Source organism: Leucopleurus acutus (genome assembly GCF_964270905.1).
Source record: "Leucopleurus acutus genome assembly, chromosome: 14".
NCBI lineage: Eukaryota > Metazoa > Chordata > Mammalia > Artiodactyla > Delphinidae > Leucopleurus > Leucopleurus acutus.
In genome coordinates this window covers 6009900-6026091 of record NC_139156.1, presented here as the reverse complement: position 1 = coordinate 6026091, position 16192 = coordinate 6009900, and the positions used below count along the sequence as shown (strand labels likewise).

At 42.9% G+C, this 16192-nt stretch overlaps 1 protein-coding gene across 1 annotated transcript in view; it reads right to left on the bottom strand.

The window, feature by feature from the left end:
- The window catches only part of ADAM12 (ADAM metallopeptidase domain 12), a gene marked incomplete at its 3' end in the record, with an annotated part of 388619 nt that extends 373780 nt beyond the window's left edge, over positions 1 to 14839 (bottom strand). The window contains exon 1 of the mRNA XM_082855064.1: positions 14623 to 14839. Within this exon, the coding sequence (XP_082711190.1) occupies positions 14623 to 14710 (88 nt within the window). The 5' untranslated portion in view covers positions 14711 to 14839. The remainder of the gene's footprint in view (positions 1 to 14622) is intronic.
- Positions 14840 to 16192: the final 1353 nt, after the last annotated feature.

Sequence of the window (16192 nt, the reverse complement as noted above, 5' to 3'; positions counted from 1 at the left end):
TGGGAGGGTGTGCCGGCCTTGTTTCCCAGCTGTTCTCATTTTGCCTCAGCCAGAGGGAGAAGGGAACAGCTGATGGCTTCACCCCCAAAGCCCAGCTTGGCCCCATCATCAGCACATCTCACCCCTGCAGCTGCCAAGGCAAAGACTAACATACCAGCCGGAGAGCAGCTGACTCGCTCTTCTGACCGAGCTTTTGGAGCAGAATTGGAAGCCAAGAATCAGGGTACTGGGTGGGTTCAGCTCATCTTCCGTACATCCTTAGGATCCACTCACTCCACATGCCAGGGGGTGAAGGTCTGCATCTGTTTTTCTCACCATCATATCCTTAGCCCCTGGTACAAATCCAGGATGACAGCAGGCAAATATACTGACTTCGAGAATCAAAGAATCAATGTTGGGGACTTCCAGTTCCGAAAGCGTGGTGGTGAACTGACCTGATGCAGATAGAAAACCTTCCCACTGCAAACACATAAAAAGTGCTAAATAAAATGTGACATTTTTATAGTACATACATAACTAAACTAGAAAGAAAGGAAAGGAAATTACCAGGACACATAAATAAAAAGGAATTCAGAGCCAGAGCATTCAAACGCTGCCAACACCGTGGAAATCTAGGAGACGCAGTAGATACAGGCCTTCAGTCTAGGAGCTGTAATTTTAATGACAGGAGGTATGATCTGGAACACACGAGATGGGAAACTGGAGCTGAGATCCTTGCAGAAAGCCAGTATTCTGTAGGACTGCCCTTCCAAGTTCAAGGGGCTAGAAAAACTCTACCAAATGCCCCAGGGAAACTGCAAAGTGGCTGTGTTTACCCAGACTGCTGGTGAGAGTCAGGCAGTCTCCTGACAGAAATCAAAACTTCAAGCCTCCACATGGGTGTGGAGACCAAAATTACAATAACTATGTGGTGTAAGATTCCCAAGATGAGGAACTGACATAAAAACCGGCCTCAGGTGAGTAAAACCCTTGAAACACCTATCATAAGTAAAACTCTGCTCTGCTGGAACTTTCACAATCCCAGGTGCATAGGACGCTCATGGAGGGGCTAGTGGTGGAAAGGAAAAAGCTGAAAATGAGTTCACAATTCAAAATTGCAAGGCATTAGAAGAGATAATTTATGACAATACAGATTCAGCACCCTAAGAACTAAAGACAACAGAATAATCTAAGAGGGGTAACAACATATGCATCCCAAAGTTTTAAAGATGTAGAAGAAAACACAGAAGCCATAATGGGAGACAGTAAAAGGACAATATTTTTAATGATCTATCAGGTTTAAAAAAGAACAAAATTAAGCTTCTATAAATGAAAAATTAAAGGCACTGGAAATTGCAAAGTAAGTCCATAGACTGTTTAAAACAGCAACCTAGACACAGCTCAAGAGAGAATTATGAAATGGAATCTAGATTGGGAGACATCAACCAGAATGTAAAGCAGAGTGATAAAGAGACAAAGAGAAACAGCGTGACTGAATGATAAGATCCAATTACATATAAAAAAGTTCCAAAGGAGATATAGAGAAAATAAGGGCAAGACAGTCATTGAAGAGATAATGACTAAGAACTTTCTATATTTGATTGGATATAAGAAGCATGGCAAGGTAAGGTATACATAAATTAAAAATGAGTCCATATCAAAAAACATGATAATAAAACTACAGAACCACAAACAAACAAAAGACAACCTTAAAAGGAACCAGATAAAAAGGCAGGTCTAGTGCAAAAGAATAATCATTAAACTAAAGACGTCTCAACAGTGACAGTAGAGGCCAGCATACCATAAGTAATACCTGCTAAAGGACAGTAACTGTCAACCTAGAATTCTGTATATAGCTAAGCTAACATTTAAGAAAAAGATAAAACAAGCATTTTCCAGTCAAACAAATACAGAGCATTTGCTATTCACAGACCTTCAAGGCAACATGATTTTGATAAAAAGCAAACTGAATCCAAGAGACAGAAGAGGTTTGCAAGAAGCCATGATGGAAAAAAAAGGCACTGGTTACATTGGATAAACCAAAATAAGCCTGCACTACTAAAAACAAAAGCAAAGTCTACCACCACCCCACTTTATTTTTTTGATGAGAGATGTGCTTCAAAGTGGTAGACTAAAATGCTAGACAGCAATAATAATAAATGGGAGAGACGATGAAAGACACGGAAGCATTCTTGGCCAATGGTGGTATTTGCGAGGTGGCCAGAGTCACTGGCTACCTTTACACTTTGTTACTTGAAGCGCAACGTTTGAACTTTAACGGTACTACTAAATTGTGGAAACCGGATATATAACCTCTAAATTAACAGAGCTGGAGAGAAGTAGGTGTAAATAATCCTTCAGCAATATAAAAGGAGACAGAAAAAAAAAGGTGCCTAAAAATAGCAAAATTCAGTAAACTTTTAGTAAATAGAGAACAAAATGGAAGATGAGTTCAAAAACATCAAAGGTCACAAATACACATGAAGGGATGGACCTAGTGAGTTAAGAGACAGCAATTATAAAGTTTTTAAATCTAGGCATACTTTGTTTATAATAGACATATGTGAAAGATAATGACATGGAAAATTTGAAAGTAAAGAGATAGGAAAAGACATACCAGAAAAATATTAACCCAAAGAAAACTGATACAGTAATATTTGTCTTGGACACATCTGGAGCTGTACACAGTTGAAGAGACCCAACAAACTAGCCTCAAAATGTATGATGCAAAAACTGATAGAATTACAAGGAGAAATGGAAAATCCATGGTTATATTAGATTCTTAAAACCTCTCTTAGACACAGAAATACTGAACGAGAAATGTTAGTCATAATATATGATATGACATCAGTTAACAAGCTTAATCTAATTGACATATCTAGAACCCTATACCCAATACTTAGAGCATATACATTATTTTTAAACACACATGTAATTTTTATAAAAATTTACCATGTATTAGCTCATAAGGAAAATTTCAAATGCATGAGAGTCAATAGGACAGTGTAATAAAATCAGATATCAACAACAAAGATAACTCATCTTACCCAACCATTTAGAAAGCAAAACACACACACTCTCTCACATACATACCAATCAAAACATATGTCTAAATAACTTTGCACTCAAAAACTCATAATGCAAGGTATAGATTATTTTGGCCATGATGATAACACAAACCTAACAGCAAAACAATGAAAGCAGTAATTAGAGGGAAAAGTTCAGCTTAAATGAAAGAGCTTTCAGAAGAAGTGAGAAATAGAATAGCAGTATAAACCCCAAGAAAGTAGAAGAAAGGGACAGAAATTAATGAAATAGAAAACAAAAATAAAAGATCAACAAAAGAAAAACGCAGCAAAATTATTTCAGAAAGAGATAATATGAATAGCACTATAACCCTTGAGGAGATTAAATCAACTATCAGATTTCTGATGAAAAAACAGCATGCTTTGATGATATTAAGTCAAGTTTCAACGACTGTTAAGGAAAAAATAACCTCTTATACCTAAGCTGTCCTAGGAATAGAAAAGGATGTAACTAAAACTCCCTAACTCACTTTCTGAGGCTAATAGTAAAGCTTTGAAATGAAAACTAAAAGATATTTGGAGAAAGGAAAATTAAAGACTAATGATGGTTATCAACATTGTCCTACAGGGGCTAAAATCCTAAATAAAATGTTAGTAAATGGGATCCAACATTGTATTTTAAAAATGCACCCAAATCATGGAAGATTTATTCTAAGAATTCAAGGATGGTTTAACAACATAAAATCTATTAATATAATTCACTACACTACTAATGGAATAGAGGAGGGGAAAAAAACCCAACAAATGAACAACTAATCATACCAACAGATGCTGAGGAAAAGTTTTTTTAAAAAATTAAACCACCATGTTTATATGTTAAAAAGAAAACAGTTTAGCAAACTAGCAGTATAGAGAAATGTTCTTAGTTTATATTAAAAAAAGATTAGATGACATACATAGCAAAATTTTGCAGTAAGCATCTTAATCAATGGTGAAAAGCTATTCTCATTAAAGTTGGGGAAAAAAAACCCAAAGACATTTGCAATCACCACTTTTGTTTATCATTGTAGTGGAGGTGCGAGCCAATGAAAGCAAAGAAATAAAAGAGGTAGAATGTAAAAGAACTGTAAAGGAAAAAACAAAAATTACCATCATTTTAGATGATAATTAGAATTTCTATGAAGTTAGTCTACAAACAATTAGAACTAATAAAAATCAAGCATGGGGCTTCCCTGGTGGCGCAGTGGTTGAGAATCTGCCTGCCAATGCAGGGGACAGGAGTTTGAGCCCTGGTCTGGGAAGATCCCACATGCTGCGGAGCAACTGGGCCCGTGAGCCACAACTATTGAGCCTGTGCGTCTGGAGCCTGTGCTCCGCAACAAGAGAGGCTGCAATAGTGAAGAGGCCCACGCACTGCGATGAAGAGTGGCCCCCGCTCGCGGCAACTAGGGAAAGCTCTCTCACAGAAACGAAGACCCAACACACCCCAAAATAAATAAATACATTTATTTAAAAAATCAAGCATGGTTGCCGAATTCAAAATCAAAGTACAAAAATCAGGAACATTTATTTATACTGAAAAAGAAAATATCAATTAGAACTTTTTAAAAAGACATAATTCCACAGATAAAACAAGGATAGCCATGAGCTGGTACTTGTTGAAGCTGAGTAATAGACACATGAGTGTTCATTATACCAGTCTGTCAACTTTTGCATATGTTTAAAATTTGCTGTAGTAAAATTTCTTAATGAAAAAAAATAGTGATGCCATTCAGAATAACAGTGAATCTAGTAAGTACTCAGAGTACCTTGAAACATACCTTACAAAGATGTGCAAGAACTTCAGAAAATTTTTTAACTTACTGAATAAACTTAAAGAAAACATATAAAGAAACGACCACATTTATGGCAGGAAAAACTTTGATGTCATGGGAATGTCAAGTCTCCCCAGATTAATCTGTAAGTTCCCACTGAGTATTTTGGAGAACTTAGCAAGGAAATTCTAAAGTTCATATGAGATACTAGCATTTCAAGAACACTCAAGACAATTCTATAAAGGAGAGGAAGGGAGACAGGAAGAGGAAATTAACCTTTTTGAGCCCTTAGCATGGGCCAGGCCCTGTTCAAAGCACTTTCCATGTATCATCTCATTTAATCTTCCTCACATCCCCCCATGGGGGAAGATACTATTATTATTATTTTTATTATTATTATTTTTTTTTTGCGGTATGCGGGCCTCTCACTGCTGTGGCCTCTCCCGCTGCGGAGCACAGGCTCAGCGGCCATGGCTCACGGGCCCAGCCGCTCCGCGGCAGGTGGGATCCTCCCAGACCGGGGCACGAACCCGCATCCCCTGCATCAGCAGGCAGACTCCCAACCACTGCACCACCAGGGAAGCCCCCAGATACTATTATTATCACCATTTCATAAAGGGAGTAACTGGGGAACAAAGAGTTTTCATAATTTGACTGAGGTTTGGGGTGACCAACCATCATGGTTTTCCCAGCTCTGAGGGGTCCTGAGATGTAGGATTTTCAGTATTGAAACTGCGAAAGTCCTAACAACACAGGCTGGGTCACTCACCTTCCCAAGGTCACATATCAGTAGGTGACAGAGCTGATATGCAAACCACGCCAAGCTGACCCCACTGTCTGCCCCCTATACCACCATATACCAACCAATCTAAATATGTAAGACTCGTTATAGTACAGAATACTGAAAATAGTATGGTACTGAAAATAGGATAAAAAAAATAGTCCAGCAGAACAAGGAACCCAGAAGCATATCTGTCTAGACTTGGTGTTTATCAGAAGGAGGAAAGGATTCAATAAATGTTACTGGGATGGTTGGTTATCTTATCTATATGAGGCAAAACAGACCATGCCCTCCTACAACAAATAAAAATAAGTTCCAGTTAGACTAAAAGTGAAGAGCAAAAAGTTAAAATCTAGAAGAAATTATAAAAATCTCTTTTGGCGCTCAGGAAAGAGAGAAGGATTTCTTAAACCACACTTAGAAAGAAGAAATGGGCAAATAATAAGTGATCCAAAGAAGAAACATAAAGAACAATATAAACACATTTCTTAAGAAAAGTCTTAAAGTCTTTAGGAATCAGGAAAATACCAATAAAAGCAATGAAATATTTCACATCCAGTTGGGCAACATTTAAAAGTCTGAAAGTGCCAAGTATTGGCAAAAATATGGATAACCAGAACTCTCTAACAAGAAGACATGAAAATGGGCGCAACCAATCTAGAAAGCAAAGTAGCAAAATGTATATCAAAGTAGAAAACCGGCTTACCCTCCGATTCAGCCATTCATCTGTAATAGCTTCCTTAGAGCTCACGCCCTGTATATGAGGAGATAGGTACAAGTATCCTTGCACCAGTGCAATATCAAAAAGTAGGGGAAAACAGATATTTATCCACACGGGAGTGTACAATTTATGGTTTAACCATTCAATTAAAAGGAATGAAGCAAGCACATGTATCAGTAAGAATAAGTCTTTAAAAACACACTGATTTTTAGAAAAGTGAGTTGCAGGACTTCCCTGGTGGCGCAGTGATGAAGAATTTGCCTGCCAATGCAGGGGACACAGGTTCGAGCCCTGGTCCAGGAAGATCCCACATGCCGCGGAGCAACTAAGCCCGTGTGCCACAACTACTGAAGCCCACATGCCTAGAGCCCATGCTCCGCAACAAGAGAAGCCACCACGATGAGAAGCCTGCACATCGCAACCAAGAGTAGCCCCCGCTCGCTGGAACTAGAGAAAGCCCGCGTGCACCAATGAAGACCCAATGCAGCCAAAAATATAAAAAAATAAATAAAGCAAGTTGAAGAAGTCTGTTGTATACGGTAGGGTACCATTTATATAATATTTAATACATAAATAATATCAAATATTGATTAGAGATATATGTATAAACATATATATATATATATTCTACCAACCAATTTCAGAATAGTGGTTGTCTTTTCAGAAAGAAGGTGAAGAACTAGATGGCTGGAGAGAATCAGGAGTGATTGCAAATAAGCTTTAACCTTTAACATCTTTAAATTTTAAAAATTCTGAAGCGTCTATAGTAAAACTTGGTTGGTAACAATGTGGATATATAACTTATTCTGTGTCTTTTTTTACAATATTTCACATTTTGTGAAGGAATGGATAATGGGGCCAAAATTCTTTTCCATGATCATATCTCAAATTATACTGAAATTGGCTGAATACATTATTTCAGTTTAGAAATTTTGCTTAGCTTGCCTCATTTCAGGAATACATGTATGCCATCAACCAAAGTGCAGCTGCATTTTAAGGTATAACCTAGACTCTTAAGTTCTGATGCAGGTTCCCGAGAACACCACCAAACCCCCAGGATTTAAGAAAGTGAAACCAGGTTCTCTGATGACATTCAGATTCATGTGAACATAGATCTCATGAGAAATGCTCCATCCCATCCTGGCTTTAATCACAAATAGAGCAAAACACAAAACAAGGAATCTTTTGGTCAAACCGCAGGCCAGTATTTACCACACCCTGCCAAGAGAAGATGCCAGGGTATACCAACAACAGTTCTAAGAATGGATCATCTAAAGGGATCAGGGAGGCCAATGTTTCCAGGACAGACAGAAGGTCCAGAGTTAATCCAATGAGGTTGCCCAATTCTTTAAGCAGTTGCCTAGAAACTGAGCTCTTAGTGTCACCTGGGGATGACATAAAAGCTTAAAGGATAAAAAATATCAATATGATGCTGAATTATTTGGCTTCTCCATCTCATTGATCGATTGGAGGCAAGGTATACTGAACATTAAATAAAGCACAAGACACCAGGATGAAGAACGAGCTGGGGTAAATATAAGGACTGAAATGGCAGCCTGTCAGAAAGCATGATATTCAAGGCACACATTTCAACTGGCAAGTAAAGTTCGTTTGAACCGCGTTATCATTCCGTTTCAAAGCAAACTACGTTACAATCTCATTGCTATAAACATTATAGTTATTTCAAAGATAAAGTATATAGATGACAAAATGTTTACTACGCCTAGGCTAAGACCTGGTCCCCGTCATGAGAGCGCCTAGAGATGGCCCTGCATCGGCCACTTAGCAGACACTCAACCATCCGAAGCCACGGTTTCCTCCTCTGTTAGAGTGAGGGCAATAACAGGACCAACGGCAAGATTCTTCCCCAAGGACTGAATGAGACAGTGCATGCAAAGATCTTGCAATAGCTCCTGGCACCAAAGCACTCAACAACTGCCTGTTTAAGGAACCGTGTGCTGGCATGAAAACTTTAGGTTTCATAAAATACTACCGAAACACACATAAAGAAACAGCTACTACAAGTGCACAGAAACTATTTCCCAAAACCTTCCGTACAGATTATATCGACTTCACTTTCTCAAACCCAGAGAGCTGATAATTAAAGGACTGCACACATTGCAGAGCTGTTTCATACAGCTTTCAGTGGGCACGCAGCCAAAGGACTATAGGCCTAGCCATTTGGTACAGAAGGAACATCTGAAGATGTTTCTCACACCTGTCTTTATAAATCATAGATAGTGCGGGAACAGTTTAGCTTTAAGAGGCCTCTGGAAGATACTCTGATACAAAAAAAAAAAAATTTTTTTTGCAACTGTAATGAATTCATTACAGCATCATCTACACCAGAAAGAAATATGCTTAGCTTCTTTAGATGATGTCGTTGCATTCCTCAGGGGGAAAAAAAAAAATCCTTACAGCTTCCACAGCTGCAACATCTATCCAATTAGGTATATGTTGACTTTGAGTATTTATAGATTTTTAAAAGAAAGTTTTGAAACATTTAAAAATGGATGTAATTTTTGTTTCCACAAGGAAGGAATAGAAGAAGCCAAATGACATGTGAGAGAGAGGGAAAAAAAAACCACGTCTGTGTACAGAGTGCCGTACAAAAGCCTGGGCTGACTTTTAAATGTTTATGGCAGACTCACAGGTGTTTATCTGCACTCCCTCCTGAAAGCCTACAATATAAATAATAACATAAAAATAATTTTAAAAAAACAAAGAATTGGAGAGAAAATAGCAACAGGTAAGAGAAAGCAACAAGGCTTTAGAAGAGGTAAGACAAGTGGTTACCTACTCAGCAGAGGAGAGAGAACTGGAAACCCGTTGCCTGGAGAAGAGAGAAGCCATCTAGAAGGTGAGATGGATGAGGAGAACCTTGGAAAGACTTGGAGCTGGGAGGCACTGGGCACCTCTGATGGTCAGTGCAGGCTGGGCTGGAAGACCGTCCAAGGAAAAGTTAGAGCTGTAGGTCCCTTGCAAAGCCAGCACAGCTAGGTGACTGCCCCTCCCACTCCATCAGACAGGAGATGTATTTTCTGCAGACACTAAAGCAGAGAAATTCTGTACACGAGGATGCCCGGCATAGCTGAGAGTGAAGAAGTGGCTTAGGTCCTCAGCAGGAGGCTGCAAAATTCTTCTTTGGGGAAACTGACCAGCCTACGAAAAAGACAGTCAGTGATGTATGGAGGTCCCCCAACCCAGTGAACGATGACCAGTTACTAAGCCCGTCTTTGAAGCACACAGAAGTTTCAATCAGCATTTTAGTGTCTCATTGTTAAATATAAACAGACAGCCAAAATACAGACATTTGAAGAAAGCCAGAGACTATAACAAACAGGAGTGGGGGAGGATCTGAGAGCTGATAGTGAGAATAAAGTCAGCCAAACAATGTTTAAAAAGTAAAAGTTAATACATGCCAAGAGTTCACCAAAACCTTACATCCATTTTATATGTGTATATATATATATATATATATATATATATATATATATATAGACAGAACCTTATTTTTAAAAAAGGAATATTCATGGAGCAAGAAACATTTCTTGGAAATTAAATATGTAGTAGCAGAAATAAACAACTTGAGTAGCAGGGTTGGAAAGTGAAATTAAACAAACTCTCCCAGAAAGTTGAACAAAGAAGACAATTAGAGGATGTTTTCAGGAAGTTGGGACATTCAGCTAAGAGCAGTTTCAGAAAAAGCATGACAAAAACGGTGAGGAAGAAATCACCGAAGAAATAATAAAAGAAAGTACACTGGAACTCCACAGCATGAAAGTTCAAACAGAAGGTCCCAGCACGACTACTGATAAAAGCTTAGCTAAAGCACATTATCATGAAATGTAAAAGTACTGGGGATTAAGAGAAGATGAGAAAAGCTTGAGAAAGAGAACAGACTACATATAAAGGATTAACAATCACCATGCTATCAACTTCCCAAGTGGCAATGGGCATAGAGACAATGAAGGAATGCCTTGTAAAATACTGAGGAAATATGGGGCTTCCCTGGTGGCGCAGTGGTTGGGAGTCCGCCTGCCAGTGCAGGGGACGCGGGTTCGTGCCCCGATCCGGGAGGATCCCACATGCCGCGGAGCAGCTGGGACCCGTGAGCCATGGCCGCTGAGCCTGTGCGTCCGGAGCCTGTGCTCCGCAACGGGAGAGGCCACAACAGTGAGAGGCCCGCCTACCGAAAAAAAAAAAAAAATACTGAGGAAATATGATTTCCATCTTGAAATTTTATTCCTAAATAAACTAACAATCAAAGGTGATATATATTACCACCTTTAATATATATATCCGGGGTGAAATACATATATGTGTGTGTGTGTGTATATATTTATATGTATAAAATTGCTGATTTGCATATATATATTTGCATGCAAGACACACATTCTAAACTTCTTTCTTACTCATAAAACTCTGTTTCGATTGAAACACCAAAGTATACAACTGAAATTATTTACTTTTCTATCTTCCCATGCAGCAAGCAGTGGCCCTGTGTCACAGTCTAGCCAAGAGAAAATCTGCTACAAAGGTTTCTGGAAATACTTTTATTTTCCCAATAAGATAGATTTGCTGACTCTGCTTTTTGCCTCTTTTGCCTTATTACGGCCTAGAATGCAGATATAATGCCAAAATGCACAGCAGCTGTCATAAGACCATCAGGCATTAAGCATAAAAGCAAAAGCCAACATGCAAGTACGGCAGAGACACAAGCAACAGTGAAAGCTCGGGTCCCTAGTAGTATCACTGACCCACTACACCAGCTGCGACACCGCTTACTTCACAAACGCTTGGGATGTAAAGATTAAAAAAGTCCCCTACACCTGAACCTTCAAGCTGCGAACTTTCAAAGACACGAACGTGGGTTCCACTAACGTCAGGCGTGAGTGAAACTGCAGCTCGCCCTCCGTCTCCTATTGCTGACAATCCTTCAGCTCTACCATCTCCCACCTCCTCTCCCTCCTCCAGTCAGTAACTCTCCTGGCCTGTTCACTCGATGCCAGCCCCTGGATGCCAGCTGTTGTACTGTACTACTGTACTTTTCAAGGGACTGTACTGTAAGATTAAAAATGTTTTCTTCATATTTTGTATTTATTTTTTAAAGTATTATTTGTGTGAAAAGTATTATAAACCTATTACAGTATGGTACTATATAGCCCATCGTGTTAGTTGGGTACCTAGGCTAACTTTGTTGGACTTATGAACAAATTGGACTTACGAACGCACTCCCGAAACGGAACTTGTTCGTATGTACGGGACTTGCTGTGGTCAGGTTTTCTGTTACTTGCAATGGAAAGTATTTAATCATTCCTAACAAGTTATCAAAAAAAGTTATCTCCCACATGCCCTTTTAGGAAGTTACTAGAAGATGTGCTCCACAAAAATAAGGCATAAACTAAATTAAGAAAGTTATGGTGCTCAGAAAACAGGCGATCCAACACAGGAAGGATGTAAGAGGAGTTTCCAGCATCTTGGCAAGAGAGTAGTCCTGAGACAACACTTGACATGCAAGCCTAAAAAGTAACCAGTTCACACTGGAGCAGGAAGAAAAGGGCTCCAAGAGAGATAATACCAAGAAAAATAAATAGTGAATAGATTACCTGATGTGTTTGATCATATTGGAAGTTTACCAATTCTCCCAGAGGGTTTGGAGGTAGAGATTGGTACACAAGAAACAAAGCAAAACGGTAAAAAAAAAAAAAAAAAAAAAAAAGCAAATACAAAAACAAAGCAATGATTAGCTCTAGGAAAAACAAAAAGTTGAAAGAGGTGTGAAATGGAATTACAGAACACTGTGTGGCTCAACCATAAGCAATATTTGCTTCATGGTACAAACATTAAATATTGGTTTTTTATTATGGCGGTTTTATACTGGAAAGTCCGAAAGAAGAGAAGCCAGTGTGGATGGAGTCGTGAGCATGGGAGAGAGTGGTGAGAAAGGAGATAACAGAGGAAAACAGGAAATACGTTATACTGAGGTTTGGATTTTCTTAAGAGCCCTAGGAAGCCACTGGAGAGTTTTAAACAGGAAACCAGCATGATCCAACTCATGACTGAGACTGATGACTTTGGCTGTGGTGCTGGGAAGAGTACATTGAGCAGGGACAAGAGGGGAAGCCAGCAGATGAGTTAGGAGGCTACTACACTAGGGATAAGAGGCTCTGCAGAAGAGATCAGAAGAAGCGGGAAAAAAAGCAGCCAAGGCTGGGGAAGGCCCACTTGAAACAGGGGGAAGTGGGTAGATGAGAATACATTTTGGAGGGTGGTGGCTTGTGGAGGGAAAGGAGAGACTCAGGATGACTTTCTAAGTATTTGCATGAGGCATCTGGAAAAGGCAGAGGATGTTATTACCCAGTTGGAAAGATGGGGGCACGGGGTGGAAAATGGATTCAGGAGTAGAGAGTTTGGGATCTAGGGTTCTGTTTTGGACCTGTTAGAGCTGAGATGCCAATGAAGGGTAACATGCAGAGAGACAAACCCCAAAATATGCTCTGTCTTAAACAAGTAGTAATTCCTCCCTTTTTCTTGCCAACACAAAGAAATGTTTCATGATATGCTGTGATTTGGTGCACTGATTGATTTAAAACTCGATACCGAGAATCCAAGGATAAACAAGCAGATATCCTGGGATATCACAGCATGTAACCCATTCTAAGTGATTAGGCTTAACCGGCTTTCTATTTTGAGTCATATCCATCCTAAGGAAAAACTACCTCTACCAAAGCTGCAGTCATAAAATAAGAAGTCCTTCCTCCATGAAATAATTTCCCATTATTAGCTTGATTTAGTAAACATTTTCCTCTAAAAAAAAAAGTATTGTTCATGATCAGTGAACTTCCGTTTATGTGTACACAGCATGTGTCAAGGCCAAGGCCACCTCGGGCACACTTTGAGATTGTTTCAGGTTTTTAAGAGTTCCTTCTCAATAAATACTCGAAAGGACCCATTTGTACAAAAGTCTTTCAAAACATTTTTGACAACTATTATTTTCACTTGCAGGTCAGAGTTTTCTAACTAAACAGTCAGCAGTATTCTTTCTTGTCATTCTCATTGCTTCTTCCTTCCTTTGAGCAATCTTTTTACTTAATCATTAATTCCCAAATTGGTCTTCATTGCCGTGTGGATTTTATCGAGATCTGGGTTTTAACCACATTACAGTAGATGCGGTGGGGTATGGAGGTGGGGTGGTGTGGAGGGCAGCAGTGGCAATTACAAAATTAAACGTACCATAAGGTGGTAACGGTTCGCGATTGAGGCCAGCTGTTGAAAAATAATGCCTGTTACACAGAATCACAGAAATTTAGAGCTGGAGGCCAAGGCAAGTCTTTCATTGGTAGGTCGACAGCGCCTCTAGCGGCAGAAAGACGGCGGTGGCGGTGACGGCGACCGGCAGAAACTTCCGAATTTTTAAAAAGGCACCTGCTGTTTGAGTTCTCATTGTGCAAAAAGAAAAGATCCACAGGTACCCATTTAAGGGGATACAACTCGGGAAAACCTAGATCTATAAAACAGCTATAATAGCCACACTTCGGCTTAACGTGGAAATGAGTTGTCGCTTTACACAAGGTTGATTTAAGCGATTATTTAGCTGAGAACCTGACGGAGTGGCGGGAAACAAAGATTCTGCTCAAATCTAGCCGCCACTGACAACTACGCAGGTATCCGGAATTAGAAAGAGAGGGAAAGAAAATTAAAGAAGTAGGCAAGAGAGTCCATTTTTAAAATGGAGAGCGCCGTGGAACGCCGCAGGCACACCTGCGGGCACGGGGATGGCTCACCTGCGCGGTTACTGTGCGTCCCCCCAAGTGTATCCGAGGGGGAGCAGGGGTGCACAGGAAACCTCATGGAGGGCTGACCAGTCAGAGATGGGGGGATTCACTAAGGGACAGGGTAAGATGACCCAACGCGCATCATCCCGGGCGACACGTGTAACTGTCAAGACAGATATCTTGGCAAATGATCCCCGAGATGGGAGGACACGCGGCAGCGGCCCCGTGGCTGGGCCACCCGGGCTACGCGCTGGCGGCTTCCAGGCCCGGAGCCAAGTGCTCCCTCCTTCCCCCGGGAATTGGCACCTGGGGTGGAGGCCGGGCGGGGCGGGGGTCCCCTCCGAGCCGGGAGCCCGAGCCCGGGGGCTCCGCAGCTGCGTCCCCGCGCGCCGGGTCGCGGGACAATCCCGCCACTCGGCGTCCCCCCCAGTGCGGCGCGTGGTGCCCCCGGAGGGCGAGTCCCCAGCGGGCGGGAGGGGACAGCGGGGGACCGGCGGGGAGCCGCCTGGGCTCGGCGACTTACCTCGGGCCGCGCGCGGCGCCAGCAGAGCCCCGGCCAGGGCGAGCAGGAGGGCGCGGGCGGGGGGCGCGGGCAGCGGGCGCGCTGCCATCGTCGCCGGCCTTCCGTGCAGCAGCAGCTCTCGGGGCCGGGCGGCAGGCGCTGCACCATCCCCCGCGGGCGCCGAGAGGGGGCCGGGCGTCGCGGCCCGAGGGACTTCCTGCTGCGGGGAGTCAACTCCGAACCCCTCGCGCAGCGCCCGGCCGCTGAAGAGCTAGTCTAGGCTTTCATTTTTTTAAAAAAGTTTTCCCCGACTCGTGTGTGTGTGCGTGTGTGTGTGCGCGCGCGCACGCTGTTCTGGCACGAGCCAGCCTTGACCGTTGCAATAAACGAGCAAACTGTCCGAGTTGGCCCGGGGACGAGGAAGATCGTTAGGGAGAGGAGGCAGGCCTGTGAAATGGACCCACAGCCAACAGTCACCGTTCTCATCACCACGGAACAAATTATGGTCTCCCCCGCACCCCCGCCCGCCCGCCCGCGGCGTCCCGCGGGTCCTAGAGACCGGTCAGGGGCCCCCGCCAGGGACCCGCCCAGAGCCGGCTCTGGCCCACCCCCGGGGCGGCTCGGGGCAGGGCGCCTCCCGGGCTGCGCGCCCCGGCGGCGGCACAGACGTGGCTCGGTGGCGGCGCGGGCGTCCGGAGCGCACACATCCCCGCCCCGGGATGATGTGGCCGCGGGGCCCCAGGCGCCCGGCTGCCAAGAGCACACGCGGCTGCACCGTCCAGCTTTCCAGTCTGAGGCTGGAAATGATGACTCGGCTGCTCGCTCCCGGAACGCGGGTAGCAGGTCGGCAAGGCTGTCCGCCGCCCAGGACGGCGTCCCCGGGCCCCGTCTCCTAAGCCCCCAAACGGATATCTCGTGCGAGAGAATGAACTTGGACCTGCAGGCACGCGACGTCTGGGCATTCTGCTTTAGATGCACTGTTTTAGGTTTTACGTTGATAGACTGGATCAAGTTTCTCCTTCATGGCAGGACCTAAAAATAAAAGCGCACGGCGACTTTCCCCAGACTCTCCTGATCGTGAGAAACGTCTGGGTTTGTCTGTTAAGAATACAGAGTCCCAGGTGCCCTCCCATGCCCTTCAAATGAGCCTCTACAGGCCGCGGGGCCGGGGGCCACCCGGTGTTTGGGAAATACCAGTGAAGTGAATGGAGGGCCTTACCTCCCAGTCCTAGTTCTTGGCGGTCTCCTCCTCTTCTGCCTAGGAAGGCCTCAAAGAGACATAATAGCAATTTTAACAACGGGACTTGCCCTCTCCGAGACCGCGGGAAGCAGCAAGGAGAGGGCTACACAGACTACAGGAGGGGTCGAGGATGGGTGGCCCCCACCTCGTGGAACCACCATAATCTCCAGGCGTGGCCACCTATCAGAACCCTAAGGGCTAGGGAAATATTAACACCGCCACTCAGGTTAATCAGCATCTCCAGCCATGGACGGAGCCGGAATAGTTTCCAAAGCCCCAGGTGATTCTCATGTGCAGCATGGAGGGAGAACCACCTGCAGAAATCTGTCCTGTGACCTCTCACCGATTTCT